The 21,218-nt window shown below is 44.8% G+C and overlaps 1 protein-coding gene across 2 annotated transcripts; it reads left to right on the top strand.

Moving 5' to 3' along the window:
* The first annotated feature begins 324 nt into the window (after positions 1–324).
* On the top strand, positions 325–18,683 carry SUGP1 (SURP and G patch domain containing 1). 2 transcript variants are annotated; one of them, XM_010563211.1, is made up of 15 exons: positions 325–390; positions 642–813; positions 1,418–1,521; positions 1,954–2,181; positions 3,995–4,118; positions 4,707–4,810; positions 6,514–6,637; positions 8,481–8,694; positions 8,806–8,959; positions 13,793–13,899; positions 14,555–14,732; positions 14,994–15,100; positions 15,940–16,085; positions 17,589–17,718; positions 18,261–18,683. In XM_010563211.1, the coding sequence occupies exons 1-15, from the start codon at positions 366–368 to the stop codon at positions 18,285–18,287; spliced, it is 1,944 nt and encodes a 647-aa protein (XP_010561513.1). In that variant the 5' UTR covers positions 325–365; the 3' UTR covers positions 18,288–18,683. The 2 variants fall into 2 exon arrangements, with proteins under 2 accessions (XP_010561513.1, XP_010561512.1); XM_010563210.1 differs by having other exon boundaries at positions 8,481–8,959.
* The last annotated feature ends 2,535 nt before the right edge of the window (positions 18,684–21,218 follow it).

Below are 21,218 nucleotides of genomic sequence, written 5' to 3' on the forward strand. Positions count from 1 at the left end.
GCCGCCGCCGCCACCGCCGCCACCGCCCGCGCGGGCCACTGGGAGGCGTCTGCCCGCCTCAGGCGCTGATGGGAAATGGCGGGACGCGCGCCGCCTTATGGGAGTTGTAGTCCTACCGGCCGCCGCCGCCGGGCCGCGTCCGGGGGATGGGGAAGGAGCGCGGCGGCGGCACACACCCCACCCCCCCGCCCCTCAGCGAGCCGGTTCAACCCCCTGACCGGCTCTCGGTACCGCGGGAGGCGCGGGGAAGGAGGCGGGGTGTCCCCTCCAACTCTGGACTACATCTCCCAGAAGCCTTTGCGGCACACCAGCCTGGCGCCGCCCGCCCCGCCGGGCGCGCTGCATTCTGGGACGGGAGCTCCAAAATGGACAACCCGAGGGATGCGCCAGGTACGGCTGGTCCTGCTGAGCTACCCCTCCCCTCCTCCCCGACCTTTGCCCTGCCGATACCCCTCCCCGGCCGGCTGCAGTGTACCGGGCTCGGTGGCCTCCCCGCCGCTGTGTGGGCACCGACCCACCCGCGGAGACGTCGGGGGGGGCCGTAGCAGGGCCGTGGCATCATTCCCCCCCCCCCCCCCGGGATCTCGGGGAGGCCCCGAACCCCGCAGCGTTAATTTTCATTCCCCCCCCTTTTCCCGTAGGGAAAGCGAGCCGGTGGTTTGGGGTCGCGCAGTCTAAATCGGCCAAGACGAACGTGAATATTCTTCACCAAGAGGAGCTGATAGCGCAGAAAAAGAGAGAAATTGAGGCCAGGCTGGAGCAGCAAGCGAGACAGAATTCCCTGAGCATACAACAGCTACCTCTGTTTGGAGAGTACGTGTGAATTATGGTGCTTTTAGATAGGAGCTTCGCTGGCAGAAAACGGGCATGTTTGTCAAATGAAACTGAAGAGATGAGCTTTACAAAGCTCTTGCGCTTGGAGGTGAATACTGAGAAAGTTGAAATTGATAATTGTATAAAGGTTAGAATAGGATACTTGCGCTTTAATTGATCCAGACAGATTTTTCAGCTACTAGGGAGAACAGATAGGTGCTAACAGCAATTGTATTTTTAATAGGGTGTTACTACGCTTCCCTTCTGCTTCCTGTTTGTTAAGTTTCTTATAATTGTGACTCCTAAGAGTTAGCACAGTTCCCCAGTTAAATGTTTGCCTGGGGGTTTTGGAAGCAGGGTAGTGTAACAGAGCACAGAAATCCTGTTTCAATGGAGTAGTAAACAAGCCAGGTGGAGAGTGTGGGTAAATGCTGTAAGCAGCAAGTTGAATAGTTCTTGTGCTTTTGAAAACGTGTTTTCAACGTTAGATGAGAGAAATTAGTAGTCACTGGCATTTGTCTTGTATTCTTCTCAAAATAAATGCATGTGAGGAGGGCTGGGGAGGATGATGAGTACCATCACCGACTTTTCTTTTTCTGTTCAGAGATGACAGTACTGACAATGAAGCCTGTGTTTCCAACAAGTTTGTTAATGATGGCAGTTTCCTCCAGCAGTTTCTCAAGCTGCAGAAGGAAAAGTCAAGTTCTGGTAGGTCGACTTCTGAGCAACAGGAGGCCTTCCTTTTCCTGGTGATACCAGCTTTGTGTGAGCTGCCTCCATGTATGTTCATTTTAGAAACCCTGCTATGAGCTGTTACCAGTACGAGTAAGTTCTAAAGCAATGATGATCCCTTTAATTTGGATTAAAGTCTTTCTTCAAGATGCGATGGGGTGGTTTGCCCTCTTTCCCTCTATAGGTGCTGTAAAGGCAAGCATCTCTCTTCTAGCTTGAATCTCGCATTGTAAAAAATCATCACAGCTCTCATTTCATTATGTAGCTTTTACCAGTCAGTGTCTTTAACTTACTCTGAAAATAACGGCCTGTTGCAGCTGTAGTACTGCCTCAGTTGTTATTTGTAACCTTCTGAGATTAAAACAGTAAGGATACACAGGAATTATTTTCCCCTCATTCTTTTCTAAGAACCTCCCCCAAGTTCTACTAATAACTCGGCAAACACTTCTGCATCAAATGCTGGGAAGAAACCTATGCTGTTTGGGAAGCGCCCCGGTCAGGTCCTGAGCAGCATGCTGCACCAAGCGAAGAACTACTCCCATTCCAAACAGACCCCAGTCGTTAACCGCCTCAGTGTGTTTCAGTCGCCAGATGAAGATGAGGAGGAAGATTATGAGCAGTGGTTGGAAATTAAAGGTAAATGACGCCTTGTACTATGTTGTTTGTTTTGGGGTGCAGGTCTGCTTACCCTAGTGATAGGAGATGAGTGTGGGAACAGGATTCCTTCAACGCTTTTCCCCAGTGGAGGGTTGGGGTTTTTTCCTTATGCTGTGAATTGGTAGTCTTAGCACAGTTCCTGTGTGCAGACTTTGCATCATGAAGTATAAATGACACCAGTTAACGCTGGTGGACTCCTCCAAAGCCAGCTTCATCAGAAAAGCTGAGGGCTGAATTAGTTATTACTGATCCAGCCTGAGCTTGGTATGGGAGATGGGTGACTCGCCATAGTTAGACCGGATCTGTTTTGTGCCTAGGGAGATTTATTTTGTCTTGAGTTATTAAGACAAGTGCTAGACCCATCTATAAGTCTCTGCGAAAATAATGTGTAGAGAAGAAATATGTTCTGCTCTTAATGGAGTTTGATTGTTTGCTAATCGTAAGAATTCTGCTTTCGTACAATTGACAGGTATTATGCCTAGTGCTGAGTTGTCTAGAAAATATATAGATATAATGCTTGTATTTAAAATGGAATTTTAGTTTTTTAAATGATAGAAAATGAAAAGTCCTCAGTTTGGGAGTGGCTGTGTAGGAGGAAAAATTGTATGTGTTAATAAGATTACATGTTGGTTATGGAACTATGATTGGGTAAAATCAAAGTTCCTGCCTCTTTTCAAAGTTTCATTAGAAAAATCTCACCTCTAGGTCTGACTGCTTTAAGTAGGGTAGACAACCAATGAAGAATATTGCAGCATTTAAATAACCAAGTTTATCTGGATAACCTTGGCTAGGAAGCCAGAAGGCAGATTTGCTTAATAATCTGAATTTCATGCGTGCATATTAATCAAGTATAAAATTAGATTGGAGTTGCTAAATAAGTCACACTAAGCTTTGTGTCATAATTTATTTCATTCTATGTGTACAAAACCATGTCTAGCTATTTGTGGTGGGATTTATAAAAGCATAATCTTAGCAAGTCTGAACTTAAGCGTGAAATGCACTGCAGGAATGTGAGAAATAGCCACTGGCTGCAGAGAGCAAAGATGGAATATGAACCCTTAATTTAAAGATCGTGGGTTCGAATCTAGTCTAGATCAGTGTGGACACCTCTACTCCTGTGTGCTCTTTGTTCAGCGCCCTACCCAAAATATTGTTGTCTAGACAAATGCCTGTGTTTAGTTCCCATTGAATGTGTCCTGCATCAGCTCTGTAATTGTTGTCAGTGTTAGTGGGTTCCTTTCTTGGTGCAGAAGCCAAAATACAGTTTCTTGGAGACTGAGCTCTCCTCTTATCGCTGGTGGGATTCCCTCCAAGTGAGGGTTGAGACACGGGCACGTGCCAGCAGGAAGAGCTATATGCTCCAGCTACACAATCTGCCTCTGCTAGCTGGATACAGAGCGATGTCTGGGGAACTGGAATCTGTAATCTTTAGTGAGTAATGTGGCTGTTAAAACCAAATTCATGTTCCTCCCCACTGTGTTTCATATGGAGTAGAGTTGTCAAAAGCAAATTATGTTGCAGTTGAAGTTGCACCCTAAACTGTGACGATCCAAATCTTAGGCTTTTCCTTGTAGAAAAAATCTAGACAAAATATTAACTTCCTACTAGGGGAGTGCAGAGGCTGACAGTAACCTAGGGATTGTAATTTGTACAGCTGTGTAAGACTGGATCCCCCATTTCATCCTTTTTCTTCCCGTTCCACTTTTGTCTGCCGCCGTGGTTCTTAGAAGTAATGTACCTGTTGCCTGTTTGGTGTGTGAGTTGAACCCCAGTACTGACAGCCTGCTTAAAGTTTTACCCCCAGAGGATGCGGAGACCCGACAAGTGGTGGAAAAGCTGGCTAGGTTCGTGGCTGAAGGGGGACCAGAATTAGAGAAGGTCGCTATGGAAGACTACAAGGATAACCCAGCTTTTTCGTAAGTGTGATGATAACTCTTGTCTTTCAAAGCAGAACGCTGTCTCTTTGTATGAGGAAAATAGCAGCCTTGTGTATATGGTTCTTGCAGATGCGCTTGGTTTAATTATCATTGGGTGGATTTGAGCTTTGTTACAAGTAATTGTTTATAGCTGGGGAAACAGGCAGAAAGTGATACTGTGATGATGCTGAGGAGGCAGATCAGCTAGCATTAGGAACACAGCCTGGGAGGTTTGGCTGCCTATACAACATCTAGCATACGGGGATACTGGACTCGATCTCGCAACTGGTTTTGTCTCCTCTGCCATTGACACTCTGTGTGGCTGTGGACAGAGGATTCCTTCCTATATCAGAAGAGACTGTTATTTATTTCCATTCAAGTGACAAAAAATTTGGATGCAAGTCCTTAGATTAAAGCTATGTGTATTTATACATGCCGAAGACTTTGTAATCCACATTTTAAGTGTATTCTGAGTATCTATTTTGTGGGTTTTGGTTTTGAGCTGTTTATATGCCAGAGTATCAATGTTTGTATAGTTGTTGCTGATGTATATTTTTTGTCCTTTTTTCCCCTCCATCTTCACCCTAGGTTTTTGCATGATAAGAACAGCAGAGAATTCCTTTACTACAGAAAGAAAGTGGCAGAGATAAGAAAAGAGAATCAAAGTTCTCAGGCATCCTCTTCTCAGAAAGGTAATTAAGACTGGGATCTGGAGAATACGAATTGCATAAGTTAAACTTGACTTCTTCACTCTCTGTAATTGCTTGTTAGGTCTGTTCTGGAAACAGTTGGAGTGGATATTTGGCTGTCAATCTGCTGCTTGTAAATAAAATTTCAAAATGGAAGGAGATGGTGATGAAACATCACCATGATGACATCAAACTCTTGTGCCAAAATGACTGTTCCCCAAGCCCACAGCATGCTATATCATGTTCTACGTAAAGAGCCCTTGAAAGAGATTTTCCTCATATTTCTCCAAAATACTTAAAGTGAACTAATATGTTTCTCCATTGCGTGTGTTCTGGAAAGTGTTTCAGCCCTGAAAATGCATTTAGGAAAAGTGCTTTTTCTCAGGTGTTCTTATTTGGTTTGTTGTAAATGAAAATTGTTTGTTGGTTGAACATAATCCCCATTTCTGCTGCCGTTTCCTTATCTGAAGCTTTTATTTTCTGCTTGGGACATAAATCCTTGCAAGTAAGGGACTGTGCTTTCGGGTAGGAAAACAGCAGAAGTGGATGTTCTGCCAACAGACAGGTGGTGTGAGCAGTGGAATCTGGTTAACTGTGTTGAGACAGAAATTATTTAGTGAGTGAAGTGTGGTCTGTGGGCCAGGCATTTATCGCTTCTAGTTCAGCCTCTGTTTCAGGCCTGCTGTGTGGCCCTGGCAAATCACTCAGCCTCTCTGTGTCAGCTTCCTTTTCTGTGGAAAGGAGTCTTAATGCAATTTGGCTGTCATGCTGATGAGTTAACAGCTCAAACAAATCATGGTTTAATAGACTGTAGGCTGAAAGAGCTTGTTACCAATATCAACTAACTGATACAACAGTTTTGAAGCTAAGCAGTATTATCCATGCTTTACAGGTGTGGAATACTGAAGCAAGGAAAGGTTATGACTTGTCCATGGCTTATAATCATGTCTTCTGCCTCCTGGTCCTGTGCCAGCACACTGGAGTACTGGCACTGGTACTGTGCAGGTAGCAAATGTCATATAAGGCTGTCGTGGCTAAATAACGTATTTGCCTGGCTCCTTATAAACATCAAATATGCTTGAAATATTAATGATCAGAGCCTTCTGTGTGCCTTTGGACTAAGGCTGCAGTAGCCACCTCTTCCAAGTGAGGAGGATTGGGACTGTTCCATGGAGAATTTCCTCTGTCCTACAACCCTCTCCTAAAATGGCCAGCAGATGTGTAGTGACAGTAGGTACAAGTGGGATTACAGTGCAGTATTAGTTTGCCACCTTTTCTAAGGGCTTCCCATTTCTCCTGGGGACGTTGGTGGCAAAGTCTTTAAGTAGAGATAATTGTGAGTGCTGAGGTGTAATCCTATGGGAAAGTGCCTGACACGAGGAAGAAACAGACTTCCTCTGCTGTAGAGAGAAACAAGTGTCCATCTTTGAAGACAAAAGCTGGTTTGTCTGTTAATCTGCTCTCATCTAGCTCCTGGCACAGAGGAAGCTGATGTGTGAATGGGCACTCCTCTGGTTACAAAGTTGTTGTACAACCTTATGCAATATCATGTTTTTGTGATATAAACTCTATGACTGTTTATGTGTAATACTTCTAAAAATTAAACTCGACCTTTTGCCCTTATTCTGCTCTTGGGGTTCTTAGAACAGATAGGCTATGACTGTTGCTTGTGTGAGTTGGGCCCAGTACTGACAGCCTGCTTAAAGTTTCACCCCCAGACGACGAAGAGACAAAGAACTCTGCTGAGAAACTGGCCAGGTTCATAGCAGACGGGGGTCCCGAGGTGGAAGCTATTGCCTTGCAGAACAACCGAGAGAACCATGCTTTCAGGTAAAGGAAGAAACCTGCTACTGAGTGTAATGTGGTGGAGCTTGGATGGGTCTTTTTTTTTTTTTTTAAATAGGGAAAATAATAGACAGGCTTGTGATAACTCTGAAGTTGCAAGGACAGTGCACTTATATAGCACTGATACTTTTACATTCTCAAACTTCACAGTTTAAAACAAGCCACAGAGAGAGAGAAATCGATTTGCTTTCCCCAAAATTAATTTACGACTTCCACCCCTCCTCACCTGCTTTCTGTTGCAATGTGCTAGTATAATTCTAACCTTTATACTTTTCCCTATAGCTGTGCTTTGGTGTGGGCCCCCATCCACCACTCATACCGCTGCTGTCCAATTAATTTCCTGGGTTGCTCTTTACACAGCATCTTCACTAATGTACAGGTAGCTCTCCTTCACCATTAGGTCCCCCTTTGGAATATCTTTTTCAGCCTTTCAGGTGTGAATTGTTCTCCTCAGTGCTCACTGACAGCTGTTTAATGCCTCCCTTTGGTCTCATCCATGTTTCATTTTTCTGCTCTTACGAACAATTTGGTGTGTTCTCTGGAAGTGAAGTGGGGCTCAGGAAGCCTTATTTTGTTGCTGATATTTTCGCATTTTATTGGTTGCCTTCTGGCCCTCTGGGGTACTCCCCTTGTGTTGTGAATTTCATTAGACAGATGTGCTAATACCTGAGGTGCTTCATTATTTACTTTAAAAGACCGCTGTGATCCCACCTGGGCACGGTCAAGTTAAACACTATCTCCTCTGTTAGGATTTCATCAGGTTTGCCATAGGGGGGAGTCCCGTCCTGCCCTTGGCTAGGTCCTGAAAGCAATCCTTAATGCTGTTATTCAAATGGAGGGATGCAAGACCACATTTGGTGAATTTTAAAATACGTTAGAGAGCTCTTTGTGTTTGCCTGTACATGTTGTGTAGCGATAGATGGGAAAGGCCTGTCATCTCTTATGTTTTCTTGTGGGAGCAGGCACTGTCCTGAGGAGAGGTTACATCAAGTGTTAAACTGGCCCTTTAAAAAGGGAAGATTGTAGAGGAGTTAGGAATAGACAGGTTTTCTGTGTGAAGTGTTTAAACTGGAGTGAGTGCAAAAAGATAACATGTTTGTAACAAACATGACTGTTGCTTTTTTTTTTTTTTTTTTTTTTGCATAGCTGCTAGATTGAGGATTGTTCATATTCTTCCCACAGAGACTAAGGAGTTTTATTTTACTCAAAAGGTCAGAGATGCCTATTTCTGGAAGGGGTAGCAAATAAAGCAATGTTTTTTTGTGTATGAGGGAACAGAAGGAGGAGTCATGGTGTAATTAAGCAGACTGGTAATGTCAATGCTTCTAGCTTGAATAGAGGGCTGTGAGCAGTTTCTTTAGGCAGTGGTTTGGCTTTCCCTTGGTAAGACCTGAATGTTTGTTTTCTTCTGTGAACTGAAACCTGACATGTTGTGGAGCCCTTGCAGTTTTTCCAAACATGCTCTGGAAGGCAGGTGAATTCTGGGGGAGGACCTTGCAGTTTCCACAAATGTAACATGATCCTTTTTAGTGCCATGTGTTTATTTGGCACCAAAAATAGCTGTGGTTTGCTCATGAATGGCAGATAGGCTTCCTGATCCCAAAGGCTTGCAGCCTACCTTGCAGGAGCACATGGAGCCCTGCATTGCATGCACATACACACAGGATGGTGCTGGAGAGCAAGGAAGTGTGTGGGAAGGCTAGTTGTGCAAGAGCATTGCAGGAGAGAAAAGCCCTAACCAAACCGTGCTATATCCAACCCCTGCATAGGACTGTTACATACAACTTTTTTTTTTTTTTCCTTTTTTTTTTTTTCCTTTACTTTACAGGTTTTTGTATGAGCCAAACAGCAAAGGCTACAAGTATTACCGGCAGAAACTGGAGGAGTTCCGTAAGGCCAAAACCAGCACTGTGTGTGCCCCCTTGCCTGTAGAGTCCAGTCTGAAAAGGAAGACCAGTCCTGAGGCATCACCATCACCTTTGTGCTTACCACCTTTGCCTTTGCCCTTGCCTGTGCCCTCGCCTTTGCCTTTGCCCTTGCCTGTGCCCTCGCCTTTGCCTTTGCCCTTGCCCGTGCCCTCGCCTTTGCCCTTGCCTGTGCCCTCACCTTTGCCCTCACCTTCACCATCATCCTCTACAACTCCACCTGATCAGACAGCTGCAACTACTGCTGCAACAACAACTACAGCTACTGGTACAGGCACTACTAAAAAGAAACGGAAGAGCAGGTGGGGGCCAGAGGAGGACAAGGTTGAATTGCCTCTCCCACAGCTTGTCCAACAGCTGGATTCTCCCTCCCCTCTTTCAGGTTAGTGGGTCTGTATATTGTGTTGAATAACTGTTTTTTTCTGGGGAGTGCATTCTGCCTTAGCACAGCTGGCTTTGTAAACAGAAAACCCAGCGAGTCTTATCTCTTCTTGTAATCTTCTTGGTTGCCAGCCCCCTATCTTTCAGCTAGGTCTAGCAGCTAACTCTCCCCTGTGTGGAAACCCAGATAAACCACTTTATCTCACAGACACCAGGGATTGGATCTTATCGTTCTCCAGCTATCTCTAAAACCCTGCTGTGCTATAGCTCATTACAGCCTCAGCCTCTACACTATTTAGGGCTATTTCACTTCAGGAAGAGAGTCTGTCAGAAAACAAATATCAAAGGCTGAACCGTGCTTATTCCCCATGGTAGGATAAAATCCTTGGGCAGCACTTCCATCTCACTCTAACCGATCAGAAGGCTAAATGGGAATAGCTGTTCCCCAAGTGCTGGAGGATGCAAGTATAACTTCCAGTTCCAATTTATACCCATTTCAGTTCATTTGATTACAGACAGGGTTCACAGTCCTCATCCAGTGTTGAGGCTCATGCTCCTGTTACTTCACCTGCCAAGTTCAGCCAGGGGGTGCAGCTCTCTTCAAGTGTTGGAAGATAATTCTTCCAGTTGAGGCACTTCTAGGGAGCTCTCAGAGGTTGAACTCTGGTGGCCCATCTGTGCATGTGCAGATAGGTAATTAGGCAGGCAGTTAGAGATGCATACAGAAATTGAGTCAGTCAAGGACAACAGGTGAATGTAGACATTTAAGATGGCATCTTTGAATCCCTTGCCCAGTTAGTGTGGTATGGGGAAAGGATGTGAGAAGGAGAAAGAGAAGACGTAAGATAAGGCAGTCGGTGTTGGCAAACTGAGAGAATTAATAGTATGAGGCTAGAGTTATAGGAAGAGTAGTAAGTACCTCAGTAAGGACCTTTTACAAAAAGCAATAGCGGAACAGATGAAGTGGGACAAGTAATAGAAAACAAGCTATAATTTTCTGAGCTGCGGGGTGAGACCACAGATAATTCTCAACACGTGGTCATCCTGCACAATTCATTGCTTCAGCAAGTCTGTGGGTCTTCTGCTTTGGCTGGGCTTTAGAGGAGATAATTGCTCAACCCATTAATAGCTTTGATTGCTAGGCTTGGGTAAGATGTAGGGTTGGCTGTATATGCTGTGGTGTCTGTTGGTTCTGCAGAGGTCAGGAAGGAAGGAAGGACTCTTATCTCCTAATCCAGCACTTCAAACGTAGATGAAGAGAAGTTCCTATGTAATTCTGTCTTCTGATCACAGCCCTATACAGAAGTCTTGGCTATACATCTTGTACATACAGGATGAGATACCAACCTGGGTGGCTTATTCATTTGACCTTGAATTGCTTCTCATAGTAAGACAGAAATCAGATGCAAAAGTCTTTCCTGATTTTTTACCTCTGGAGTAATTTTTTTTTTCTTGCAGACAGTAATGAAGCTTCGATGATGAAGCTGGGCAGGCGCTATCAAAACAAGCATCAGATTCCGTCTTAATACCTCCTGCTGCAATGGGGGGGCTGCAAGGGTATCCATGTGCTCATTCCAGCATGCTTCCTGCTGAAATCTCCCTTGGCTCTTTTAGCCTCCCCTTAATTAGACAGGGACATGCTCGTTGTGTTCATGCTCACTTTCTGCAGGGCTTTGTGTCAAGTAGAAGAAAAGGACAGCAAACAATTTGCCAGGCATAACAAATCAACCGTTAATGCGCTGTTAATGCTCTGCAGGGGGAGGGATTTTTTTTTTTATCGGTTCAGATGGACTAATCCCTTTTCAGAATTAACATCTTCAACCTGACAGGTGAAGAGAATTCCAAATTACACTCCTGGTCCTGTGGAAGGTTAGAGTTGCACAGTATGTTTTGGTACCTAAATATCTATGTCTTAGTCCTTTATCCTTAGCAATTGTTTTGGAATTAGTGGAGGATTGTTCTGATTCTTTTCCTGTCTAATCTTAGTAATAAATCAGTATCATGGAGAGGAGAAAGTGTAGCCCTTTTGGACAGAAACAAGGCTCCTCTTAAATGTACTGATATCAAAACACTTAACTGCATATGTACTGCAGGGACTAAAACATCTGAAAAGCTGAACAGAACAGAGATACTGTGATTAGTGAACTCTGTGGACTAATGGGAAATTACAGGTTGTCGTTAGAATTTTCTGAAACCTAATATTGGATTGGTTTAGGTCTGATTAGTTTTAATTGAGTAAGATCTGCAGACTATGAAGCAAAAAATCAGGCACTTCTGTATTGGGATTTCTCCTGCTGTCCTTAAAGGACATTCACTTCTCTTCTAACAAGCTCTTCTTCAGGCATGTGGGAAAGGGATAAACCTTCAGGTAGTCTTCTGCCAATGCTGCAGATAGACTGCACCATTAACCCTGTAGGCAAAGCTGATGTCATTCAAGGAAAAAAATGTATTTTTCCCAGGCCTGCTGAACATGAGACTGAGAAGCAACTCCTTATCTTTTGCACAGCGTTTGCCTAGTGCTAGACCAATGTAAGGAACTTACCTTAGCTATTTTTATGCAAATTCAGTGACTGATCTTATTTATTAATAGACTTTTCTATCTTCAGATGTGGACTTGGGGTGGAGCTTAGCTTTTTCTGTCAACTTTGCCTGTATCGTGATACTTTGGGCCAAGCCTACAAAAATATCTCCCAGAGCTAAATTTCTGCAGTGACTTTCAGCATCTCTCAGCATAAAGTCTGCAAGGTACCAGAGCAGTCAGACAAACCAGATGTAGTTTTAGCACAAGAAGGAGCAGTGGTGTATGCTTTCTGAGAAGTAAAAGAAGATGCTATAGTCTCACCTTTCTCCTTTAAGGTGGTTATATATGCTGGCAAGCCACCAGCTCACAGGGCCTCTAGAGCCATGCCTGGCTCTTAGCCTGAGTGTTTATGCAATTCAGAACTAAGCCAAAGAGCTGCTGACCTCTGTGAAGGGCAGAGAGTCTTCCTCGGTGCATTCAGAGAAAGCTTTCCCATGCCCTGAGACAGGAGGTGAATCTTTGACTAGGGCTGATGCTGAAGTGCCTCAGTCTCACATAACATTTGGGGCCAGATTCTTCCTTATGTGGAACAGGCGTAGTGTGTTCATTAAAACTGTTTCCAATTCTCAGTGGTCTCCAAGACAGAAATTGGGCTGTTTATCAATAATAGATAGGTTTATTTTTCTATTTGTTCTTATTTCTTGGGAGCTGAAAGTGCGTATCCTAGCACCAAGCCTAGCGGAACACGGCTTCTTGCTTCCCTCCTCTTGGAAAACCTCTTGCAGTGTTTTACATAACTCTTCCTGCAGAGTTGACTCCCAGTGCTGGTGTGAATGTGCAGAGGCTGTAGCTGTGCAAAGGAGGGTGGATGCGCTATTTTATGTTCTCCTTGGGAGGCTGGAGTTAAGGAAGCCACTTTGCAGTTGTGGAGTGCTCAGCCAAAAGTGTGTGAGAAAGGAGGGGAGATAAGAGTGCTCAGATCAATTGCCCTGAGTGCGAATAAGAGGAAGGGAGAAGATGACCCCTGGGGCCTAATTAGCATGCTGTGTAGACATTTGGTGTCATGAACAATGATCCTATTATTACCGGGCTTCATAATTAATAGATAATGAATAATTAATGAAGCATCATTTAACTGTAGTCTGGACTTACATTCAAATGGAGGTTTTTGCAGTCATTAGGAAGAAATCCTTTTCCTTGTATTGAAAAATGCAGCGCGCTTTGAAGTGTGGTTGTGTGTCTTCTTTTAATCCCTTAAATATTTAACTGTTGGGATCTTAGCTCTGAGGTGCTTTAGAGGGGAGCTGCCAGCCCTGCTATATATATATATGAACCAAGTTTGCAAGACAATCTCCATTGTAAATCTCTTTTTTGCAGCCCCAGCAGTGTTTCTGTTACTTTCTTTCATGGTGCAGCAATTACAAATAGGCTTCCTTTTTTCCCCCTCTCTCTTTCCTTTAACTTGCCCTTTGAATTCAGAGTGCTGTATGGTCATTTTAAATCAGTAGGTGCCCTGTCCAGATAATGTTAATACCTAATTTCAAGGCTTATCTGATAAAATGGCAAAAATCATTCCAAAGGAGGAGCTTCCAAAAGGGGATGCTGCAGAAAAAGGAGGATACAACAATGGGATTGTCAAGCAGAGACTTAAAATGCCCCCTCTTTGAAAGCAGGGGCAACATCCCTAGCAATATGGCTCTTGAGCCTGTAGATTAGAAACTAAAATCTCCTTGGGGAATGGCAACTTCCAAAAGCAGCATAATGCTCATGTCTTTATTCTAATGTGGTCATTTGCTTTTCATTTTGAATGAAGTTGCTGTTTACATAGTAATCAGCAGACACTTACGTGCACAGATTGGACGATATGCTGACAGGCTCAGATCTGCTCGTGACTCAATTCTGAATAATTAAGTATCACTCCTTGCAATGGCAGGGGTTCAGGAGGAAGCCTTATGAGGAGAATTAATCTTAAGGAGGAATGATTTTTAAGGCATGGTGTAGCAGATTGCCATGCACTGTGACCTCTGAGGATGTGAGACATAGTTTATGAGTCTGCTAACATGATGTGGGCAGAGCCTTGGACCAGGGTGAGAGAATACTCTGAGCTGGCTGGTGAAGGAGGTGCGACCCAGTGGCTTTCCTGCTCCTGTGGTTCTGAAGTCCTACCAGGTGGTTGTTCTTCAGTTAAGTGTCTTGATGCTGGAACCATGAAATGAGTATAAAACTTCATGTGGGGATCTTGAGGTGTGGTTTCACTGGTCTCAACAGCTGTCTCAGATTTTTTGAAAGTCTTTTAACATGTGCTTATTACAGTTCAGGACCTCAAGGGTCTTGGTTATGAAAAAGGGAAACCAGTTGGTTTGGTGGGTGTGACGGAGCTCTCCGAAGCCCAGAAGAAACAGCTGAAGGAGCAGCAGGAGGTAATGCCCTGAAATGATTTCCAAATTCATATTGTGTTGCAGCATGGCTGGGTTAGATGGGAAAACGAAGGTGGAGGTAGCAAAGAAACTTTCCCAGTGGCCCACAAATAAATCTCTAGGATTTGTGCTGAATGCCAAAGAATCATGTGGTGCTGCAGTCAGCAGAAATATTAGAGGACTTTGGGGAATATGAATTAAGCCAGCCAATTGCTGTCCTACCAAACTAAAACCCAAAATCTATAAGGTCTGTTGTGTCACATCTGCAGCTGGTTACGTATTGCTTCAGCAGTGGGGAGAAGGTGAGTGGATGCTTGCGAGCTTTGGGGGAGTGAGAGCAGAACTGGCTTTTGCCAGAACATGAGGGTGATGTTTAAACTGTGGGAATGATCAGATGGCAGCAGTCCTCAGTGTTAATATCAAGGTGCCACTGTCGGAGGAACCAGCACATAATGCTCCTGTTTGATCTGAGAAGCGAGCGGATCAGATCAAGCAACAGCACTGCCTGTTGGGATTTGTAGTTGTCATAACCTGTATTCTGTATGGCAGCTGGGGCGGGTGCGGGCTCTGCAGCAGAGCTCTGCGTGCCTCTGTGGCAGACTCTGCTGCCTGTGAACAGGTTGTCTTACTGAGTGCACTGTTGCATCTCTTCCTCTAGATGCAGCAGATGTATGATATGATCATGAAGCACAAGCGAGCCATGCAGGAGATGCAGATGATGTGGGAAAAGGCAATTCAGCAACACCAACATGGCTATGACAGTGACGAAGAGGTGGACAGTGAGCTGGGAACATGGGAGCACCAGCTTCGACGCATGGAGATGGACAAGACACGAGGTGTGTAGGGAGCTGCCATGCAAACATCTTGCTCGCTCTGCTGTTGTACAAAGGCCTCCAGAGGGAGATGTCTGAGATGTCGTTGTTGGCATGAGAGTTGCAGGGTCACTTTTCACTGGTCTGTGCTGTAGCTTCCCTGCCTGTTGAGTGGAGATAATAACCGTCTGTTGCTGTGAGGCTTTATGCTTCACAAACCCTCTGAAATTCCAAGTCAAAGAACACTGTGTTATTGCTGTTTTCTCTCATCTGTGTCTTGGGCAGAGTGGGCTGAGCAGCTGACCCAGATGGGCAGAGGGAAGCATTTCATCGGAGACTTTCTTCCACCTGATGAGCTGGAGAAATTCATGGAGACATTCAAGGCATTGAAGGTGAAGTAGCAGAGACTTCATGAGGCGGTGGCAATGCTTCAGACTTGTCCCGTAGCAGTGAGGGAAAGATCTTAAGCATGCTTAGCCCTTTTTCACAGCAGTTAGCTACCTGGCAGCCTTGAGGTACTTCTGCCCTTACACTGGGAGCTCTGTTACTTCTGGAGGAAACAAGGGGTTAGTTTTTTGCTCTATGCAGAGAAATGGCTGTAGCAAATTAGAGAGCAGACTATTGGGACAGTATTTGGGGGTTAGCTGAAATTACAGACAAGCCTCTCGGGCTACCCACTATTTGTCTGCTGTTCCTGTTTTGGATAAGTGGTTGCTGATGCCAAGCAAGGAAATTTGAATTTTTATCCAGATGATTGCAGTAAAGTGAAAATATAAAGCCTACAAAAAGCTTATGCAAAGCACTTCAATACCTGCCAATTCTCCCTAAACTGTAGAACTTCTTGATGCTGGCGCATCCCTCATAATGTTTTCATGTGATCAGCATGGGGTCTGACGTTCCCTGGAGATCCTGGCTTAAATAAGAACTGTATCTGAAGCTTGATCCAGTGAGCAACTTTAAATTCAGGAGCTAAATATTTCTCAGCTTAATCTCACAGTAGCATTCCCTGCTTCTGGCAGATTATGTTATAGGGCTGTGCAGTGCTTCACCATTTACCTATTTTCTTCTCTGTGGTGGTTCAGAACTGGAATCCCAAGAAATCATGCTAGTTATTAATTGTTTGCCAGAACCATCCTAAGTTTGAGTAGCTGAAGCTGGTTTTCCCCTTCTCTGACCCACAAAGATAGGTGCATATAAAAAATAACCAACACTACCTTTTGTGTCTCTGCAGGAAGGACGTGAGCCAGATTATTCCGAATACAAAGAGTTCAAACTGACTGTGGAAAACATAGGTTATCAAATGCTAATGAAAATGGGCTGGAAGGAAGGCGAGGGACTTGGCTCGGATGGACAGGGGATTAAAAACCCAGTCAGCAAGTAAGCAGAGTTGTTCTACTATTGATTTAGTCCTTTCCTCTTGGGCTGATAATTGATGCTGCTAGCCTACTGGAAGCAGCTGCAATGAATGTGACTGTAATTCATCACTTGAACAGAATATGAAATCCTTGCAGCAAAGGAGAAAAATAATTTCTGATTTCTTTGGGGCTCCCTTCCCCCAAGGCGTGGGTTTGTTACTTTACGTCGGGCAGGAGGTATGATCTGAGTCAAGAGTATGTTGTTTCTAATCTCAATTTGCATAGTGCGTTCTTCTGAGAGGTGCCTTCTCGCCAGTTTCCCCATGTATAAAATGAAGATAATACTTGTCTGCACCTCACCTCTCCCAGGGCATGTGAGGATTAAGTCATGTCTTCAAAGTCATAAATTTATTTAAGTATTAAAGAACATGCCTTTTGCATCTGAAGCGCCATTGGTGCCTGCTAGCTAGTCCCTGGTGTACTGTGGGTGAAAGGAGATTACCAATATTTGCTACTGCTAGACCTGTGTTTGAAAGATGTTTCAGTCCAGATCAGAGAGCTTTGTGTGTGATCATGCAACTGTCTTGACGTCACTCTTTTGCACAGAAGTTTTCTGATTTGTTCACGCTTTGTATATAATAAAGCTTTATGAGAGTTCTATCCAAAAATAGATGAGCATCTCTTTTTAGGTGGATCATCTGTTGGTAACATATGCTGAACTTCAGAACCAAATATTGGGGATAGGAAATACTCCGAATTGTTTTTTAGCATTAAATCCTTTCAGAAATACCAGTTGTTTGTTTACTGCACAATAGAAAGTATCTCTACAAAGCACTTCTGCTCCACTTTTGCAAGATCTCTCTGGCAACATGCTTATTGGTTCAGAGAAGTCCTGTGATAAAAGATCGCTGTAATCAGAACAGCAAAGCTTACAAACAACAGAAGGCAGGCAGTTTCTATCCCTGACAGGGTTGAACAAGGGTTGTGATTTGCTTAGGCTCCACCATCTCTGATGTTCTTAGAATGGATAAGAAGGTGCTACAGCAGATGGAGAGGAATTGCTTCTGGTTTTGGACTGTTCTGGAGTGACGGAATGGGAGGCAGGCACGTTGTTTAACAGTTCTGCGTACCTCCAGTCAGCGAGGTACAAATTGACGCATTCGGTTGCCAAAGGTTAGTCTGCCAGTCAGAGAACCATTCAGTAGGGAGGCGTCCAAAGCGTAGATGGTATTTCTGTTCCAGCTGTAAAAGGTTAAGCAAATATATGTTGACACTACTGCTTCCATCTAACAATAGCAAGCGTCATTGATTTGGAAGGGCAATGTAGAAATGTGGCAAATGCAATAAGCTGCTCAGTATTAGCTGTCTGTCTTGATGCAGCGCACTCTGTGTGATGATGCCCAGTGCTCCCTGATGCTTGTTCTCTGTGCTCTGACGACAAGAGGCAGCAGGTATTTCTGGTGAAGAGGAAGGTGATCTGTCACATCTGCTTACCTTGGAGGCTTTGTTTCCTCTTTCCAAATAGGGGAACTACTGCTGTGGATGGAGCTGGTTTTGGCATTGATCGTCCCGCCGAGCTAACCAAGGAGGATGATGAGTACGAGGCATTCCGTAAGCGAATGATGCTCGCCTACCGCTTCCGACCAAATCCATTGGTAAGGTCGTCCTGAAACCAGAGCAGAGATAGTGACAAATCCATTGAGGCTTCTATGCGTATCTTGTAAGGGTGGGAGTGTTTCTAGTGCTTAGCCAAGAGAGCAAGTGCTGTGAAAGTTTCTCTTTGATTCTGTTCTCATGCTGAATCAAATTATCGCTACCGAAACATCCGTGGATGTGCAGTTTTCCTTGCTGTGATTTTTTTTTTTTTTTTAATACAAAAGCCCGTGGTTTTAGTTTTGTCTGCTGCATACCAGTATAAATGCTGTGCAGAAAGGAAGCGGATGGCTTGTCCATGAATCCATGGTTTATTTTGAATAATTGTTTTCCTGGTTGCAAAAGGCTTGTAAGTTTGCATTTGCCTCTTACGTTCAGTATGCCAGCACACCTAGAAAGCTACGTTTGTAATTTTTGATGGGCAAACCTCAGGTTTCACTGTCAGAAATGTCACTTTTCAGTGGCTTTTTCAGATAATTAAGCTCAGATGCTCATTGTTCTGTGAAGACAGCAATTTTGATTCATTTTCTCTTATTTCCCACAGAACAATCCACGACGACCTTACTACTGAGAATATTCTTGGGACAATGTATTTTCAAAACAGTTGTAATTTTACTGTGAAATGTTATGAAACTGCATTATCATTCTCTTATTTGCTAATATTGTAAAACTTATTGAAGTCACAATACCATTTTTCACCCAGAAGAAAGGCCTGCAAGCCCACTCACTGCACACTTGAGTGTCATGACAACTGTGTCGTAACAAGGCCTGGGTGGTTTTCAGAGAGGAGAACAGAGCAGGTGAGAACGGAGATCTTTACACGGTGCCCTGCTGACAGGGGAAGGGTAGCACCAAAGATACCAATAAGACTAGTTCAGGGACTCCATTCGTGTTCAGCTCAGTGCCATGTTACAAGGAATGCATTTTTTGCCTAACAGCAGATCCTCTGTTCAGATACGCAGCTTGGGCTGCTCTTGGGCGGGGGGGGGGGGGGGATGTTGGGGGGTTTGGGGTTGTTTTTTTTTTTTAATTGCGAATAAGGGACTGTCTCCGACCCAGCTTTTGGGGCTATTGTTCCGTCAGGCTATTGTTCCTTGAAGAACTGGGTTCTGAGGCTGTCATGTAGCCTGAAGTGTAGTCTGACCTTCAACTGACATTGCAAAACCAGTGCCTAGTTGTTTTACCTCTGCCCTGTGGAAGGCAAGGCGTGGATTGGTGTGGAGCATGGCTGCAAGGGTTGAGGGGTGCAGGGCAAGTTCATTCAACTTGAGAGGCATCAGCCTCTTGGTTTCTTGAACACTAAGTTCACCCCAGCTTCCTAGCAAAACAAGACTTGCTAACACTTTCTGTGGAGTTGGATGATGAAGAACCAAGCCTTTGAGCACAGCTTATCAAAGGCCATTTGGATTTTGTTGTCATAAGAAACCCCTCCATAAATACAAATTTTCTTCATTCAGTCTGTAAATAAAATTAAACTCATTTGTTCCTTAGTTTTTAATCACTGAATTTTTTGAAAGAGTGGTCTTACTGTGGGTTTTTGTAGGCTGAGAGACTGCTCTAGATCTCTTTCCTTCTGAGCATCTTAGGGAAAACAAAGTGAGGTTGGTTGGTTTGGTTTCTTTTGCATTTGTTTTCCCTCAGTCCGAATACTTGGCGTGTGATTGTCTTTTGTTAACTTTTCTTAACAACATCGAGTCAAGGACTTGGCTTTCAATAAAAACATTTGAAACAGTAAATTCAGTAGGGTTTCATTTTGAGAAAAATCAAAATGCATGAGCACCTTGTGAAGGCACAGAGCTGGCTTGCTGCTGCGCATGGTGTGCCGGCACATTGCGTACACTTGCTACAGCTTGTACACGGCTGATCAGCATGGGCAGTAATCGTGGAAGATTGGGAAATAAAGATAAGAAATCTGGCAGGTGTTCAGTAGGGCCAAGTTTTTGCTCAAATGATTAAGGTCGCTGTGACAACTGCGCATTCCTGGTAAGTTAAGACACCCATCCCTTCAGTTTCTCCCTGTTGTGGCAGCGCTGCTGGGTCTTGGCTCTGGGCTGGCACGAGCTGGAGCTGCTGAGCTGGTTTTCCTGAATCGCCAGAGACTGGAGCACCATGGGGCTGAAGCTGGGCTGCCCGTGTCGCTGCTGGGTTTTTTTATAGAAGGAGAGGTTTGTGGGGAGGCTGCTGGAGGGTGGAGGCATTTTCAGAATCACTTTTTGTTCCAAGTGTATGTAGTACAACATCCTTTCAGCACTGACAGTGACCTGTCAGCAGGGTGAGTGGGCAGGCTTTCCACTATTGCTGATCCGGTCTTTAAAGCTAATCTGATACTACAGCAATCCCCGAGTACTTCACTGATGTCATGTTGGCAAAAGTTTTATTCCTTTATTTCAACACAGTGGCCTCGGTCTTCCTGAGCCCCTTCTCTTGATAACTGTTCCTCAATAGGTGCTTTTGCTCTGCTCTGTTTTGGTTTTTTTTTTTAACGTTGTAAGTCACGCACTATTCCCTGTGCCCTGCTGCTGGGAGCAGCAGGCAGGGGTCAGTTCTGCAGAAACCTGGCGAGCCACTTAGCGCAGTCCTCCTTCTTGCCATCATTAGCTACAAAGTGGGGATTTAGTCTTCAGAAACCGAATCAAACAGGCGGCTGCTGCGGCATGCCCAGAAGGTCACCAAAGTTGGGCTCTTCTAGATCAAAGTGTAAGTTCCCGGTGCCGGCCATGCAAACGCTGGGCCAGCTGGCGTGAACACGCGGTGGCTGAGCACAAGTCTGTGGTGAGCGTGGCACGAGGATATATCGTGAAATCACCCGCCCGGGGAGAGGCAAAGGTGTTGGTGCTCGTTTGCCCCGAGCAGCTGTTGCAAGAGCTGGGAGACGAGCGACGCTTGTAGAGGGTTTGGTGTTTGGGAAGATCTGAAGGTTATTGTGTTATCATCCCAAATTATCTGGTTTCACCCCCCTCTTTTTTTTTTTTTTTTTTTATACAGGGTGTCATGCTGCTTTTTGTACATCTCCCTGTACAAACGGGGCTGGTGGGTGGTTTCTTGTTGCAAAGCCCCATCTCATTACATCTCAACCTCCCTTGCTCTCAGGTGCGCTCCCTTCGCTGTAGGCTGAATGAGCACTGCCTAACGAGCCTTTCCTCATCAGTGACAAGCCACCTTGGTGCTGACAAGGCACATGGGGTGTGTTCTGAGTTCCTCCCGCACGGAGGAACGATGAACAAGCCCAGGGCAAAGTGCAGGGCGGCCGATTCAGCTCCCGGACTCTGAAGCAAGAGGGCAAAAGAGTGACGTGACACAGTGGCATGTTTGTGAAGGTTTTGTGAGGAGGGGGGAAAGGTTGAGTGGCTGCATTGGGGGGGGTGTCTGCTAAGTACCGTGGAAGTTTCTAAGTGCCGTCCCAGCTCTGGATCACTGAGGCAGGTCTCTCCCCAGGCTGGGGGAGAGATAAACGCCTGTGTTTTGAGCAGAGAGCATGAGAGGAGGAGGTCGGGGGAATGCT

Source organism: Haliaeetus leucocephalus, unplaced genomic scaffold (assembly GCF_000737465.1).
Source record: "Haliaeetus leucocephalus isolate CR32 unplaced genomic scaffold, Haliaeetus_leucocephalus-4.0 Scaffold164, whole genome shotgun sequence".
NCBI classification, from domain to species: domain Eukaryota; kingdom Metazoa; phylum Chordata; class Aves; order Accipitriformes; family Accipitridae; genus Haliaeetus; species Haliaeetus leucocephalus.